Source organism: Salvelinus fontinalis, chromosome 12 (assembly GCF_029448725.1).
Source record: "Salvelinus fontinalis isolate EN_2023a chromosome 12, ASM2944872v1, whole genome shotgun sequence".
NCBI classification, from domain to species: domain Eukaryota; kingdom Metazoa; phylum Chordata; class Actinopteri; order Salmoniformes; family Salmonidae; genus Salvelinus; species Salvelinus fontinalis.
The window spans coordinates 14,436,724-14,452,818 of record NC_074676.1 but is presented as its reverse complement, the minus strand read 5'-3'; the positions used below and the strand labels follow the sequence as shown (position 1 = coordinate 14,452,818).

At 44.6% G+C, this 16,095-nt stretch overlaps 1 protein-coding gene across 3 annotated transcripts in view; it reads left to right on the top strand.

Moving 5' to 3' along the window:
• The first annotated feature begins 3,394 nt into the window (after positions 1-3,394).
• The window catches only part of LOC129866848 (protein MTSS 2-like), a 49,713-nt gene continuing 37,012 nt past the window's right edge, over positions 3,395-16,095 (top strand). The window contains exons 1-3 of one of the 3 annotated variants that reach the window (XM_055939821.1): positions 3,395-4,038; positions 11,691-11,752; positions 11,939-12,012. In XM_055939821.1, coding sequence (XP_055795796.1) covers positions 3,970-4,038; positions 11,691-11,752; positions 11,939-12,012 — 205 coding nt within the window. In that variant the 5' untranslated portion in view covers positions 3,395-3,969. The remainder of the gene's footprint in view (positions 4,039-11,690; positions 11,753-11,938; positions 12,013-16,095) is intronic. The other 2 variants (XM_055939823.1, XM_055939822.1) reach the window with 2 other exon arrangements.

The window sequence follows — 16,095 nt, the reverse complement described above, 5'->3', positions numbered from 1 at the left end:
TGATGCGTGATAGCAACAGTAAAACAACATCCAGTGTTTGCGCAATAGCCTATGCTTGGAGTGTTGGCAGTCAACATTGTTGTAACTGGCTTCAACGAGCCTAGCCTACATGTCTTTACGCATTACACTTCTCATAAAAAAAACAAACACCAGACCCCCGTAAATTGTATTATATGTGTGATGCACATTCGCAAGAAGTAAAATATAGCCCAGGCCTACCATTGGTACTGTATTGTAGAACTGAATCATTTGAATACGTTTGGAGGAGCGCACCTTTGGTAACCGGATGAGAGGCGCTTTTTGGGGATGGGGATGGATACTTGAACAAGCTAAATGAAGTATGCAGGTAGGCATATGTGTGTGTATGTTTTAGGATGTGCAGTATATTTTCAATTCAAGGCACTATGACGAATAAACCACCTAAACACCTTTTATCGATAGACTACTTTGCAAGGCCAGAATAAAAAAGACACAGCACATTACTGTTGTACCAGACAGTATACTGTGCCTTCAGAAAGTATTCATACCCCATGACTTATTCCACATTTTGTTGTGTTACAGCCTGAATTCAAAAAATTGATTGAATCTATTTTTTGTCTACACACAATACCCCATAATGACAAAGTGAAAACATGGTTTTAGAAATTATCGCAAATACAGAAGTACCTTTGGCAGTGATTACAGCTGTCAGTCTTTCTGGGTAAGTCTCTAAGAGCTTTCCACACCAGGATTGTGCAACATTTGCACATGATTATTTTCAAAATTCTTCAAGCTCTGTCAAATTGGTTGTTTATCATTGCTAGACAACCATTTTAAGGTATTGCCATAGATTTTCAAGTAGATTTAAGTCAAAACTGTAACTCGGCAACTCAGGAACATTCACTGTTTTAAAGTCACCATTGGCCTCATGGTGAAATCCCTGAGTGGTTTCCTTCCTCTCGGGCAACTGAGTTAGGAAGGACGGCTGTATCTTTGTAGTGAATGGGTGTATTGATACACCGTCCAAAGTGTAATTAATAACTTCCCCAATCTCAAAGGGATATTCAATGTCATCTTTTTTATTTTTACCCATCTACCAATAAGTGCCCTTTACAAGGCATTGGAAAACCTGTCTGGTCTTTGTGGTTGAAACTGTGTTTGAAATTCACTGCTTGACTGAGGGACTTTACAGATAATTGTATGTGTGGGGTACAGAGATGAGGTAGTCATACAAAAATAATGTTAAAACACTATTATTGCACACAGAGTCAATGCAACTTATTATGTGACTTGTTAAGCATATTTTTACTCCTGAACTTATTTAGGCTTGCCATAACAAATGGGTTGAATAGTTATTGTTCCAAGACAAATGTTCAGCTTTTCATTTTTTATTAATTTGTAAACATTTTGAAAAACATAACTCCACTTTTACATTATATGGTATTTTGTGTAGGCCAGTAACAAAACAATCTCAATTGACTCCATGTTAAATTCAGGATGTAGCACAACAAAATGTGGAAAAAGTCAAGGGGTGTGAATACTTTCTGAAGGCACTGTAGGTATGGTTAAGGGTAGCCTATGGAGGGCTTCATATAAAATGAATAATCATATCATAAATCGCCTCTCTCGGGTCCATGGCACTGTATGTACACTTGGGCCTAAATGTATTTACGAATAACATTTGCGCGTCTATACAAATGCTAGACTTCTGTAAATTGCATCATTGCTTTTTGTGGGTCTTAAAACTTCCCATTAGCACTGCATGAAATTGTCACTTTTACGCTTGTTTTTAAAGACACGTCAAATACTGCCAACCCTCCGACCGCAGCGCAAGCGCACTGCTGTTAGGACGTTAAATAGCCGAGCCAGACATTATTTTGCTGTGCATAGAATGGAGTAATGAGTGCATTCAGATGCGTGGTCTGTGCCAAATTTTCTTCACAATACAATAAACATAGGCTCATTCTGTTCTGGACAACCCAAAGTATCGCGCCATGTCATCTTGTAACTGTACATCAAGCATAGTGATCATAAACGTTGACATTGTATATTATTTGAGTTTTATGATATGGAAATGTGAAGTGCACATTTGGACTCAAGGGTGTTCGGCTTGCTTGTTTGACATCAAAATGCTATTTATTATAATCATCAACGTTTCATCTTTTACAATACATTGAGTTCTCGTAATTTCCAGAATTTCCCTCACTCGGACAACAAAATATTTGCAAAAGTTGGCCAATTAGCGGGAGGGATGGAGGCAACTTTTTTCCCGCGCGGTGTTCAAGTTTAGAACGGCTGTCAGTCAAAACCCATACAGTCAAAACCCATACAGCGCCGTGAAGCAGACAGTGCTCTGACGTCATGTAGTATAGAGTGTTCCTGTGTTCCAACTTAGCCGCTTATCAGTCTCCAAAGGTTCAACTCGTATACGGGTAGAAGTGTAAAGGGCTACACTTAAGTTACGTAAGCTCTCAAGATCTTCAAAGTCTCAAGCTTGACACATTGAGAGTGGATAATTGATTTCAGTCATACAGCCTTACGGAAAGTGAGTATAAACAGAAGAGTTGGCGTTTTCCCCCCTTACTAAAGCCATCATTCACTGAATTAGGTAACAAGGGAAACTCGTGCAGACACGCATGCAGTGGTGGGTTGGTGGTGGAGGAGGGAGGTGGTTTCAGTGTCGGGATATTTTCTTTTTTGTTGTTGCTGAGGATGCCAGCGAGGCAGAGCGAGGTCTGTGGTTCAGACTGACTGGGCTGCAGGCCCACAGACAGGCCTCTGACAGACTCATCATGGCTGCCCACGTGGTTGGGGAAACACTGAACACGAATCTGGCTTTAGAGGAGACGGTGATATGGCGATTCTCCTTTAAGCCCAAGAAGCAGTCATTCAACATGCCATTTACTAGCTTTTCAAGTTTAATCGTGTCAAAATATGTTCGTTACTCACCAATGAGCAACTATCGTCATTTACTGCTGTTATGGCCGGTATGGACTTCCAAAATATGTCTAAATAAAAAGTTACATGCAAAAAAATAAATAATAATCTTCTACACAGCAGACAATTTACAAAAAAATGTTGGGGAATCAGATACCTTTTATTGTTATCACACAGGTGGGATAAAGAACCGTTCTTATTTCAAACGACAACGGGCAACTTTGTTGCTATGCAATGTAATGAATGCCGCTAGTGTATGTACTAAAGAAAAACATTAAGGTTCCTTTAACTTGAAATAACATGTTTGCTTAAAATAACATATTCAGCAGCATATTTGCATGGGGTCTAGATGTTGTTCTGAATCCATTGTTGCTTGCAACACAAACTCGGGATTGATACAGTCAATGATGAACAGGCGCGTACCTGCTGAAAGCACATTTGGAGCTGGGGATATCCTTTGTTTTTCTCTTCAGAGTATGCTTGAATGAGAAGACGGACTCACTTTTGTTTGAATCAGGGGTGTCCCTCCCTCCACGCTGCATGTGACAAAAACACTGACCGGCCCCCTTCAATTCCTATGGATCAAACTACAGAACCTCCGCTTCAAGACATCTGTTCCTTTCTAACAGAGCGCGCCCCCGTTTCCAGAGCTGTGACTGAACGACTGACTCTCGTGGTCCCCGGACTGGTGATTTCCACATTTGCCCGTGATATCAACCAAAGATGAAGATCGACGTTGACTCAAACTCACCCTGCTCTTCTTTTCGCAGTTTGTAGATCGGAGGGAATTGCAACGAGGATTTTGCTTCCTCTCCATCACTCTCGTCCGAGCAGAGAGAGTCACCACCGAGCGTCAAAAGCCCGGTGCCATTGAGTAGCCGATTTCTTTTTGTCTGCCCTCTAGCCGGGGGTTTCGCATCCTCTGCGTCTGGCTTGGATGGGAAAGGACAACGAAGGGCGAGTGAAAAGATCGGGGTTCTGATGTTTGAATATTTTGCGCTTCTGGACATTTCATTTATCGTATTCAGTCATCGTTGAGAGACTACTGTGATTATGGAGTCGGTAGAAAAGGAGTGCGGAGCGTTGGGTGGATTATTCCAAGCTATCGTCAACGACATGAAGGTACCAGAGCTCGATTAATGTCGACAGGTTTTACCGAGCTATTGCATTGATGATCAGAAGCAATTTACTGCCTTTGTTTCCTCTCCTATTCCCTACCCCCTCACTGGCTATGCATTAGGATACATTGTGATAAATATTTTTCCTTTGTGTTATTTGCCTAGAGTGGGCAGGTTTGTAGGGGGGCAGCTATTCTGGTGACGACCAACAGTATGTCCTTGAATAGAATCAGGCTGTTGATTTTTTTTACGAGGTAATATTTGTAGGCTATAGGCTATACTTTGTTATGCAAAAAGAATGTTATACTATTGTTATCTTTAACTAAATAATAACAGAATAATGTCTGAATAAAAAAGCCGGGGTTCCCATTGACCCACCTCTTAATCAGTCATTGTTACAACCACAGTTATTACGAATGTCTTGATGGATGTATGACAGCTCACTAACCTAATCCGACACACATGACAAACAACCTTTATATCACCTCAACAGCTGGGATGTGGACATATAAAGCATGATGCATACATTGATCACATAACCCATAACATGTTTTTAGTGTGTGCCTGTGTGCTTACACATTTTCCTGTGTCTAACGTCAGGCCAATGATGGAGAGAGGGGTTGATTGATCAAATTTGGCGACCCCTTCTCATCCAGGAAGGCACCTCTTTGACAAAGTCATTTGACCATTTTGGCCACTAGGCCCTAGTCCCTATTGGCCGTGGTCTGGCTCACGGACACCATATGGCCACTGGGCCCTGGTCCCTATTGGCCGTGGTCTGGCTCACGGACACCATATGGCCACTTGGCCGTGGTCTGGCTCACGGACACCATATGGCCACTGGGCCCTTGTCCCTATTGGCCGTGGTCTGGCTCACGGACACCATATGGCCACTGGGCCCTGGTCCCTATTGGCCGTGGTCTGGCTCACGGACACCATATGGCCACTTGGCCGTGGTCTGGCTCACGGACACCATATGGCCACTGGGCCCTTGTCCCTATTGGCCGTGGTCTGGCTCACGGACACCATATGGCCACTTGGCCGTGGTCTGGCTCACGGACACCATATGGCCACTGGGCCCTGGTCCCTATTGGCCGTGGTCTGGCTCACGGACACCATATGGCCACTTGGCCGTGGTCTGGCTCACGGACACCATATGGCCACTTGGCCGTGGTCTGGCTCACGGACACCATATGGCCACTGGGCCCTTGTCCCTATTGGCCGTGGTCTGGCTCACGGACACCATATGGCCACTGGTCCCTATTGGCCGTGGTCTGGCTCACAGACACCATATGGCCACTAGGCCCTGGTCCCTATTGGCCGTGGTCTGGCTCACGGACACCATATGGCCACTAGGCCCTGGTCCCTATTGGCCGTGGTCTGGCTCACGGACACCATATGGCCACTAGGCCCTGGTCCCTATTGGCCATGGTCTGGCTCACAGACACCATATGGCCGCCACTGGGCCCTGGTCCTTTTTGGCCTTGGTTTGGCTCACAGACACCATATGGCCACTAGGCCCTGGTCCCTATTGGCCGTGGTCTGGCTCACAGACACCATATGGCCACTAGGCCCTGGTCCCTATTGGCCGTGGTCTGGCTCACGGACACCATATGGCCACTAGGCCCTGGTCCCTATTGGCCGTGGTCTGGCTCACGGACACCATATGGCCACTAGGCCCTGCTCCCTATTGGCTGTGGTCTGGCTCACGGACACCATATGGCCACTAGGCCCTGGTCCCTATTGGCCGTGGTCTGGCTCACAGACACCATATGGCCACTAGGCCCTGGTCCCTATTGGCCGTTGTCTGGCTCACGGACACCTTATGCCCACTGGCCAGTGTCCACCACCAAAGATTGTGATGTCTCTCTTTATATTTAGATGATGGGGGTTTGGGGGAATGGGCAGCCAAGCTGGACAAGTGCACATAGGTTGAGGCCGTGGCCTGGTTTGGTCTGTTGTGCAAAAGATGGAAAGTATGAACAGGCATGGTCATCAGCCGTGGAGGAAGACTAGTTGGGTCGCTGCCAAGAATTGTCGGGTTACATTGTTCTACGAGGATAGACTAGGGGAAAACCAGGACAAAGGTAACATTTGTAGCTTTTTCCCTAATTACTCAGAGATCGATAGAGCTAGAGACTCCATATTTTATGACAAACAGCTTATATATGTCCTCTATCATTAGCAACTGTAATTTCATTTCTAGGATAAATTAGTTGCAATGAAATAGACAGAGAACATAACTACTGCGCCGTTATTTATGTACCTGTTGGTAGGGCGGGAGTAACAGAGCATTGGGACGAAAGTAACAGCTGGCGAGTGCACAATATCTGTCTTATCTCCATGTTTATGGTTTGTAATGCTTATTACGTTCAACAAATGTACTGTCGGCCATAATTTCATGTTTGTGTCGATTTGAATAATTTATGCTATAGGTTTATAATTTATGAAAATGAACCATGCGTCAACATCACAATGTTGCGCAACCACAATATTTTGCCGTACAATATTAGTCCGACTAAAATGGATGACATAATAGCTGTATTAACCATCATTTTGTTATCTTACCTGAATGGGGATGTAGTAGGAGGTGTTTTTCACAATTTTCACTGACTATTCATGCTTAGCCCTTCCAATCAGGTGCGCTCCAGCTGTTCTTGTCATACGTGATAGAATACATGTCTGTATGCCCTTCACAAACGGCAAACTCATCATGCTCATCACATTTCCATGTAATTGACCCCCAGAATCATGAAGATATACAAATCAAATCAACATGTGATTTGTCACATACACATGGTTAAAAGATGTTAATGGTCACATACACATAATTAGCAGATTTAAATGCGAGTGTAGCAAAATACTTGTGCTTCTATTTCCAAAAGTGCAGTAATATCTAACAAGTATTTTAACAATTCCTGATACACACAAATCCAAAGGGATGGAATAAGAATATGTACATATAAATATATGGATGAGCGATGGCCGATCATCTCCTTTGTTTTGTTGACGTTGAGTGAGAGGTTGTTTTCCTGACACCACACTCCGAGTGCCCTCACCTCCTCCCTGTAGGCTGTCTCATTGTTGTTGGTAATCAAGGCCACTACTGCTGTGTCGTCTGCAAACTTGATGATTGAGTGGTAGGTGTGCATTGCCACGCAGTCATGGGTGAACAGGGAGTACAGGAGGGGGCTGAGCACGCACCCTTGTTGGGCCCCAGTTTTGAGAGTCAGCGAAATGGAGATGTTGTTTCCTACCTTCACCATCTTGGGGGTGACCCATCAGGAAGTCAAGGACCCAATTGCATAGGGCGGGGTTGAGACCCAAAAGTATGTGGACACCTGCTTATCGAACATATCATTCCAAAATTATGGGCATTAATATGGAGTTGGTCCCGCCTTTGCTGCTATAACAGCCTCCACTCTTCTGGGAAGGATTTCCACTAGATGTTGGAACATTGCTGCGGGAACTTGCTTCCATTCCGCAACAAGAGCATTTGTGAGGTCGGGCACTGATGTTGGACGATTAGGCCTGGCTAGCAGTCGGTGTTCCAATTCATCCCAGAGGTGTTAGATGGGGTTGAGGTCAGGGCTCTGTTCAGGCCAGTCAAGTTCTTACACACTGATCTCAACAAACAATTTCTGTATGCCCCCTCGCTTTGTCCATGGGGTCATCGTCATGCTTAAACAGGAAAGGGAATTCCCCAAACCGTTGCCACAAATTTGGAAGCACAGAATTGTCTAGAATGTCATTGTATACTGTAGTGCTAAGATTTCCTTCACTGGAAATAAGGAGCCTCGCCCAAACCAATAAAAACAGCCGTTGTTCCTCCTAGACGTTTCCACTTCACAATAGCAGCACTTACAGCTTACCGGGACAGCTCCAGCAGGGCATACATTTGACGAATTGACTTGTTGGAAAGGTGGTAAGCTATGACTGTACCACGTTGAAAGTCACTGAGCTCTTAAGTAGGGCCATTCTACTGCCAATGCGTGTCTATTGGGATTTCATGGCTGTGTGCTCGATTTTATACACCTGTCAGCAACGGCTGTAGCTGAAATAGCCGAATCCACAAATTTTAAGGGCTGTCCACATACATTTGTATATATAGTGGATATTTAACTATTAACCTGTCGATAAAACCTTATGTGAGCTGATCCATCAAGTCAATTGATTAAGGCGTAATTCTAATTATGTCATATCATTTTCAAACATTCAGTCACTTGTTGATATTTTGATGGCAATATAAATGCAATATGAACTAGAAGAGACAATGGCCTGTGCTTAAAGGTTTTATTTTATTCCATGTCATCAATTTACATTGTTACTTTCATCCCACCCATCTCTCCTGTAACTTCTCCCAGGCTAACACCCAAGACTAGCTAGCATGATACTTGGAACCTATGCTGTCATTTAGTCACTAGATGGGTTCAGAAAATGACATATGTTCGGAACCTTAACAACTAAACACAACTCTACAACCAACAAATATTTCCGGGTCTGTTTTTTTACTTACGTCGCTCAAAACCACTTTTTGTTGATTACTCGGCAAAGCACGGTCATACTGGGCTGTTTTTTGTTGCAGGGAGGGTCGTCCTCCTTATTAGGAATGTGCTGACTTCACTACAGCATTCTAGCTTCTGTGTTATCTGAGAAAACGGGCGTGTTACTTTCACCCGTGTTACATTCGTCCCGGCTCTGCCCTACTCGCCATAAATAGGACTAGGAGTTTCCTGACCACATAATCTGATCAACTCTGGGCCCTAGTTATAAACTATATAAATATAGAAAGTGTCATATGATCTGACCAGGAAGAACTCTGGGCCCTAGTTATAAACTAGATCTAAACTGTATATATAGAAAGTGTGAGGATATAAAGAATGATTATGTCCTTCCTGTCTAGGCTTGGAGCTCTGCTTCTATAAAGTCTTGTTCAAACTTCAGGCCTTAATGCTCATATCATTTTTTGAATACTGAATGTCCAAACAGTAAGTTACAAGTGACCAAATCAGATTTCTGTGTGTTCGGACAGCTTGTCATTTGTCATAGTAATGACGGGTGTGTGCACGGTGGTGTAGGCTGATTGGTGGTGGCGCTTGTGCTTCCTAAGCTCAAAAGTCATGAAGCAAGCTGACAACAATGCCCGTCATTAACGTTTCCCAGTTCTTTCCTAATGTCCTAAATCATAGTGTAAGAAAATGTTTAGCGCCTCAAAAGATAAGATGTGATTTTTGGCTAGCCAAAGCGGTCAACTAGCCAGCTGGTTAGCGTTCTAGCACATTCACTCATTTGTTTGTTAACAATTAACAAGCTAGTTAGCTAGCACATGTTCTTGTCCAAACTGTCAACAGAGTAGCTACAGTAGCAACAAGATATGCCAAATAACAGTCTAAAAACCACCAAGGTCCCCCCCTTGTCCATTCATTATAATCTAAAAGGCAAAACTGATCCTATATCAGCACTCCTACCCTGAGCCCTGGTATTGATCATCTACTCACAGTGGCTAACTGGCCATGGCCACTCGACACCATCTATTTATGGGGCGTCATTTGTCAAACACTGTAAGACGCTCAATGAGATCAGCACTTAATATCGGCATTTCCTACATTTTTTTGTTGTTGCCGTGTCTACGGGAGCAAAATGAGGCTTGGAGAAAGGGACATATTGATAAACAGCTGGAATCAATGGGTCAGGATTCATAAAACTTTACTCAGCAGTCAGCACAACTGGGTCGTATTCACTAGGGCCTTCAAATTCAAATCTGGACCTTGAAGCCAGTTCCACTGTATTTTTTCATTCTTTCCTTCTAATCAGGGACTGATTTAAACCTTGGACACCAGGTGGGTGCAATTCATTATCAGGTAGAACAGAAAACCAGCAGTAATCCGGACCTCGTAGGGTAAGATTTGAATACCCCTGCGCTAGGGCATGCAATAGATAACGTTTTCAAGTGCTGCAATGGAAAAATGGAAATTAGCCTTTCTTATTGGAAAAGTCCAAGTAATCCCTCCCGGTTTCAGTCAGTTTTCTTCCATTCGGTACCTAATGTATATTACCCAGGTGCCTAGTGCTTAGTCTCCTTCCTGGCAAGCCAAGGAGAGAATTAGCCCCATGTCTCTATGACTAACCCAGCTATTTAGGCTAGGTACACACTGTCAGTGTTGCAGCCTGTTGAGAGCTCTGCGTGTATCACTAACTCCTCTATATCTAACAGCGCAACATGACACAGACCAGCCAGCATCTGATGCAGTTATATAACAGCCATCCCTGCTCTCTTCCGATGAATTCATTAACTGAGGAAGGAAGGGTCTGCCTGGATTTTAGGAGCTCTGTATGTGTGTGTCTTCCTTCGCTGCACTGCATGGATCTCTTAACCCTGCATTCCCCCTGCTCCCTCAGCTGTCCTTGCTCAACCTCCTCTCAGCCTCTTCTCAGCCTCCTCTGTTGTCGCCTGGAGGCGCAGGGCTGAAAAGCTGATTAGCCACCTGTTGCAGCCCAGTGAAGACAGACAGGGAGAATGGTGAAGCATGGGGGAAACATTTTAACAGTGAATGTGATAGCCTTTATAGTGAAACCAGATCACTTTGTGAGCAGTTAATTCTCTCATAGAAAGATCTGGAAAACATGGAATCTCTTCTTTTTATTTTTGTTTAAACTTTATTTCTTGGGAGGATATGAGGAGAGAAATAGAATGAGAGTGAATGATCTGGGAGTTTTTTTTGCCTATTTTCTCATTTCTCTGCTGTCTTCTCACTTCGCTGCAAGAGAAGATTGTGAATATGCAGTCAGGCTGTGTCCCCCTCTCTCTGGGGAAAACTGACAACTAGCTGTTATTGGCAGAGAGGTTTGGAACTCTTTCCTATTGGTCTATTAGCTAATTTACTGCCTGCCAGGCAGGCCAAAACTCCATCCCACCAAACAACTCTTACACTAAAAGGGCATTATCACAATTTCACAGTATTATTCCAACCCCATAGTTTGGAAATGTATATAAAACACAGACAAATCACATTTTTGACTGCATTGGGCCGTTAAAGAGCCGGCATGCAACCTGCTCTTTCCCCCCCAATTTCCCCCTTCCCCCCTCCACATACAGCCAGCCCGCCCTGCAGCACCCCACAGGAGCAGAGACGCTATTAGATAGTCACACAGTCTGGGAACATTGTAGCAACGTAGTTAAATGCCCTTTTAAAATACATGTATCAGCAGAAGTTCTTTAGGCATGCTGTGTTGACTTCAAGACTTACCCTTGGGGGAGAAGCTACCTTTCAGAGTTATGCATCCATGTTGGGCACATGTTTCATTTTCCCAGTCAACTGTGTTTTCAGCTTGGTTAGGTAAGAGAGAATATGCAAGCTTGATAGGACGATAATGTATTATGTTGTTCTGAGTCGTACAAATGAGTCATATCAAAATGCTGAGCACAGAAAGTGCTACCAAGTGCTGGTCAACTGGAACAAAGCATGATGTGTGTGTGTGTGTGTGTGTGTGTGTGTGTGTGTGTGTGTGTGTGTGTGTGTGTGTGTGTGTGTGTGTGTGTGTGTGTGTGTGTGTGTGTGTGTGTGTGTGTGTGTGTGTGTGTGTGTGTGTGTGTGTGTGTGTGTGTGTGTGTGGTGCAAAAGGTTTTAACTAACATTTGCTTCCTTTTTCATCCAGAGTTCCTATCCCGTGTGGGAAGACTTCAGTGCCAAGGCTACTAAACTGCACTCCCAACTCAGGTGAGACCTTCATTTCTTTAGTATTTATGTCTATGAGACTGACTATAATTGAATGTCCTATCCAATCCCTCTTCAGTAGACTGGTAACTCCAACTGTCCTGTGTTGACATTCTGGACTGTTGATGGTTTCTAGTCAATGTAGATGTTGAATACTGACTGCTGTTTCCTCCTCCTGTCCACATGTAGGACCACAGTTCTGGCAACAGTGGCATTTCTAGATGCCTTTCAGAAGGTGGCAGACATGGCGACCAACTCAAGAGGTAAGGAGACTTTCTAATATCCTTGTTTCCTCATCCTTGACTCAACCAATCTGAAAACATTGTATAGGTGAAACTAATATCCTACAGTGATTTTGTTATTGCTTTCACTTATCTAGTATTTTTCACATCAGTGTGGCTCAGGAAAAAGAAGAGAGGAAGGAAAAAGAAGAACGGGAAGCCACTTAAACAGATTGAATGGGATCTTACGCGCTTACAAATTCAAAACATATCGTACGAATTGGAATTCGTAACATATCATCCGAATTGCAGGAAATTTGTCAGGACGTAACCTATTTCGAAATGTACGACGTTCTACACAATCGTGCACAAATTTCTAATAATATCTGTCTGCGGACTGCGATTACTAGAAAAAAAGCTGCAAGCATTGGGCTGGTAACCAAAAGGTCACTGGTTCAAATATCCGAGCCGACAAGGTGGGAAATCTGTCGATGTGCCCTTGAGCAAGGCACTTAACCCTAATTTGCTTCAGGGACGCTGTACTACAATGGCTGACCCTGTAAAACAACACATTTCACTGCATCTATCCGGTCTATGTGCCAATAAATTACATTACTGCCTTCGGGAAACACAAATACAAGGCTCGTGAGCGCTACTTTTAAAACTACTGGCTGAAATGATACAAAACCTTTATAACGCATCTTTAAGACTACTGGGAAGCGCACAGTGTCTACTATCAGCAGTATACAGGCTCTATGGTCCTGTTCAAATGCAGCCTTCCTTGGTAGAGGTAGTCAATGAGATGACTTGATTGAAGGGAGGATGAATTTGAAGAGTATTTGAACAGGACTCATGTCCAGATTCAGTACTGTATCGTAATTTAAGATCTGAAAGGAGGGGTGAATCTGCATGGAAACAACCCACCAAAGTGTAAAGCTGAGCTTATTGTATGTAGGGCTGGTGATGAGGTCGTGTTTTGATCTTGCTTTGTCACTGTATGGAGCGGCAGACAGATCCGATGTAGGACAATGATTAAAACAGATTTCCACCCAGTTGATCATCGAGTGCAGTGTTTAGGTCAAAAACCTACACACACAGTCATATGCACGCACGCACAGACACACACAACAGCTGGTGCTCAGCCACCTGACCTTCGACCTCATGCTGACACACACGAAGCAGTCTGTAGAATCTAGTAGTGTGCTATGTATACTTTACATGTGTACCGTCCTATAGAGAATAATCTATACCTCCACATAACCACCTCTGAGTCTGTATAGTCTGCAAGAGCCCATCCGCTGTTCTATAGTCGCCCATTCGTTGCAAATGAACTGATTAATAGTGTAGCACGTTATTTGGAGAGTTCATTTCTAGATGCTCTACAAAACGTCTGTCTCAGTAACATGTCAACAGCATCGTCTAATGATAGTTTACTAAGCATCTACAGATAGGGCTATCCTAATAAAGTGTTACCATGAATAGGGATACACCAGCTAATTGCCAAACGGGACTGCATCACTGATGAGGCTGCATCACATAACCTAGAGTGAGGTCAGATGCTGTAACAGTGGGCCGCCAGGTGTGATGAGGCTGTCCGATGGCCTAGACATAAGAAGGTCCAATATGTCAGTCATCCTCACAGCATGGGAGCTCTCAGAGGGGCTGGATCCTGGCAACATCTGGCTACCTGAACCTATTCTCACTAGTAATGTTATGACCGTGCCAGGGCAACTCTTCAAAGGAGTTTGTGGATGGAGTGAGAGCAAGGAGGGAAGGGGGAGAGAGAGAAAGAGAGCGAGAGAGAGAGACAGAGAGAGAGGCAGGAGAAAGAAGAGCAGAATTATTTGAAATGCTTAGAGAGGACATGATGTAAATCTATGTCACTCATACGCCCGCTCACACTCCCACCCCATCAGTCTCCCAGTGACATTAGCTTTAAGATTAAAGACAGACATCATTGCATCCACGGCTGCAGCATCAGAAAGATGCATATGCACACAGTATGGAGAGAGATGTTCTAAAACGAATGATTAAAGTAGAATTGCCTCCATTGCACCAGGCAAGAGCCTTCAAGCCCAGATCAAATATTTGAATTGATTTCAAGTGGTATTTGAACCCAGGTCTGGGGAAGACACACAGCATCCCAGGTTATAGACCGTAAACAGGAATAACTGATCCCTGTGTCTATGTAAAAAGATGGATATTCTGAATGTTCTGCTCTGAATCATTAGCGATTTGTCAGTGACACCAATTCCATTCCGTTTGTCCTCTGGGAGCCCTTTGGTGCTCAGTGCCAGTCAGTGGACTCTACAACCGCAGCCATTCTTTTTGCTGGAGGAATGTCAATATTTATGGTAACCGGCTGGTGCTGGAGAACGATGACCCCTGAACTCTCACTGCAGGCTGGGTAGTTTGGGCCATTTCACCTCCCTGATTTGTGGTACAGCAGGGTTCGCTGGGATCTCTACAAGTGTTTAAATAGCTGGTTCAAGTGAGAGAGATAAGCTAGAGTAGCAATATTGTTATAACACGGTGTTGTAGAGAGAGACAGAGAGAGACAGAAAGAGTGTGTGTATGTCTATTAGTCTGTATGTGTGCGTTAATGAGTCTGTGTGTGTGTCTTTGTGTCTGTGTGTGCGTTTATTAGTCTGTGTGTGTGTCTGTGTGTGTCCGTGTTGGGGTTATTGCGCTACAGGGTTCTGCTCTGTGCCCTGATTCTCTCTCAGCATCAGGGGATGAACCCCAGCTGCTGGCACAGCTGGAGATTTCATCACGTTCTTCCCCTTTAATCTAGCCCCCGACACACTTACCCATCACCCTATTAACTCACCACCCATCTCACACACTTACTCATCACCCCATTAATTTACCACCCATCTCACACACTTACCCATCACCCTATTAACTCACCACCCATCTCACACACTCACCCCATTAACTCACCACCCATCTCTCACACTCACACCATCACTACATTAACTCACCACCCATCTCCCACACTCACCCCATTAACTCACCACCCATTTCACACACTTACCCATCACCCTATTAACTCACCACCCATCTCACACACTCACCCCATTAACTCACCACCCATTTCACACACTCAGCCCATTACCCCATTAACTCACCACCCATTTCTCACACTCACACCATCACTACATTAACTCACCACCCATCTCACACACTCATCCCATCACCCCATTAGCTCACCACCCATCTCACACACTCATCCCATCACCCCATTAGTTTACCACCCATCTCACACACTCACCCTATCACCCCATTAACTCACCACACATCTCACACACTCACCCTATCACCGCATTAATTCACCACCCATCTCACACACTCATCACATTGACTCATCACCCATCTCACACACTTTCCCCATCACCCCATTAACTCACCACCCATCTCACACACTCACCACATTAACTCACCACCCATCTCACACACTTTCCCCATCACCCCACTAACTCACCACCCATCTCACCCCATCACCCCACTAACTCCCCACCCATCTCACACACTGCCCCCATCACCCCATTAACTCACCACCCATCTCAAACACTCACCCCATCACCCCACTAACTCATCACCCATATCACACACTCACCACATTAACTCACCACCCATCTCACACACTTTACCCTTCACCCCACTAACTCTCCACCCATCTCACACACTCACCACATTAACTCACCACCCATCTCACACACTCACCCCATTAACTCACCACCCATCTCACACACTCATCCCATCACCCCACTAGCTCACCACCCATCTCACACACTCACCCCATTAGCTCACCACCCATCTCACACTCTGTCCCCACTAACTCACCACCCATATCACACACTCACCACATTAACTCACCACCCATCTCACACACTTTACCCATCAACTCACTAACTCACCACCCATCTCACACACTTTACCCATCAACCCACTAACTCACCACCCATCTCACACACTTTACCCATCACCCCACTAACTCACCACCCATCTCACACACTGTCCCCATCACCCCATTAACTCACCACCCATCTCACACACTCACCACATTAACTCACCACCCATCTCACACACTGTCCCCATCACCCCACTAACTCACCACCCATC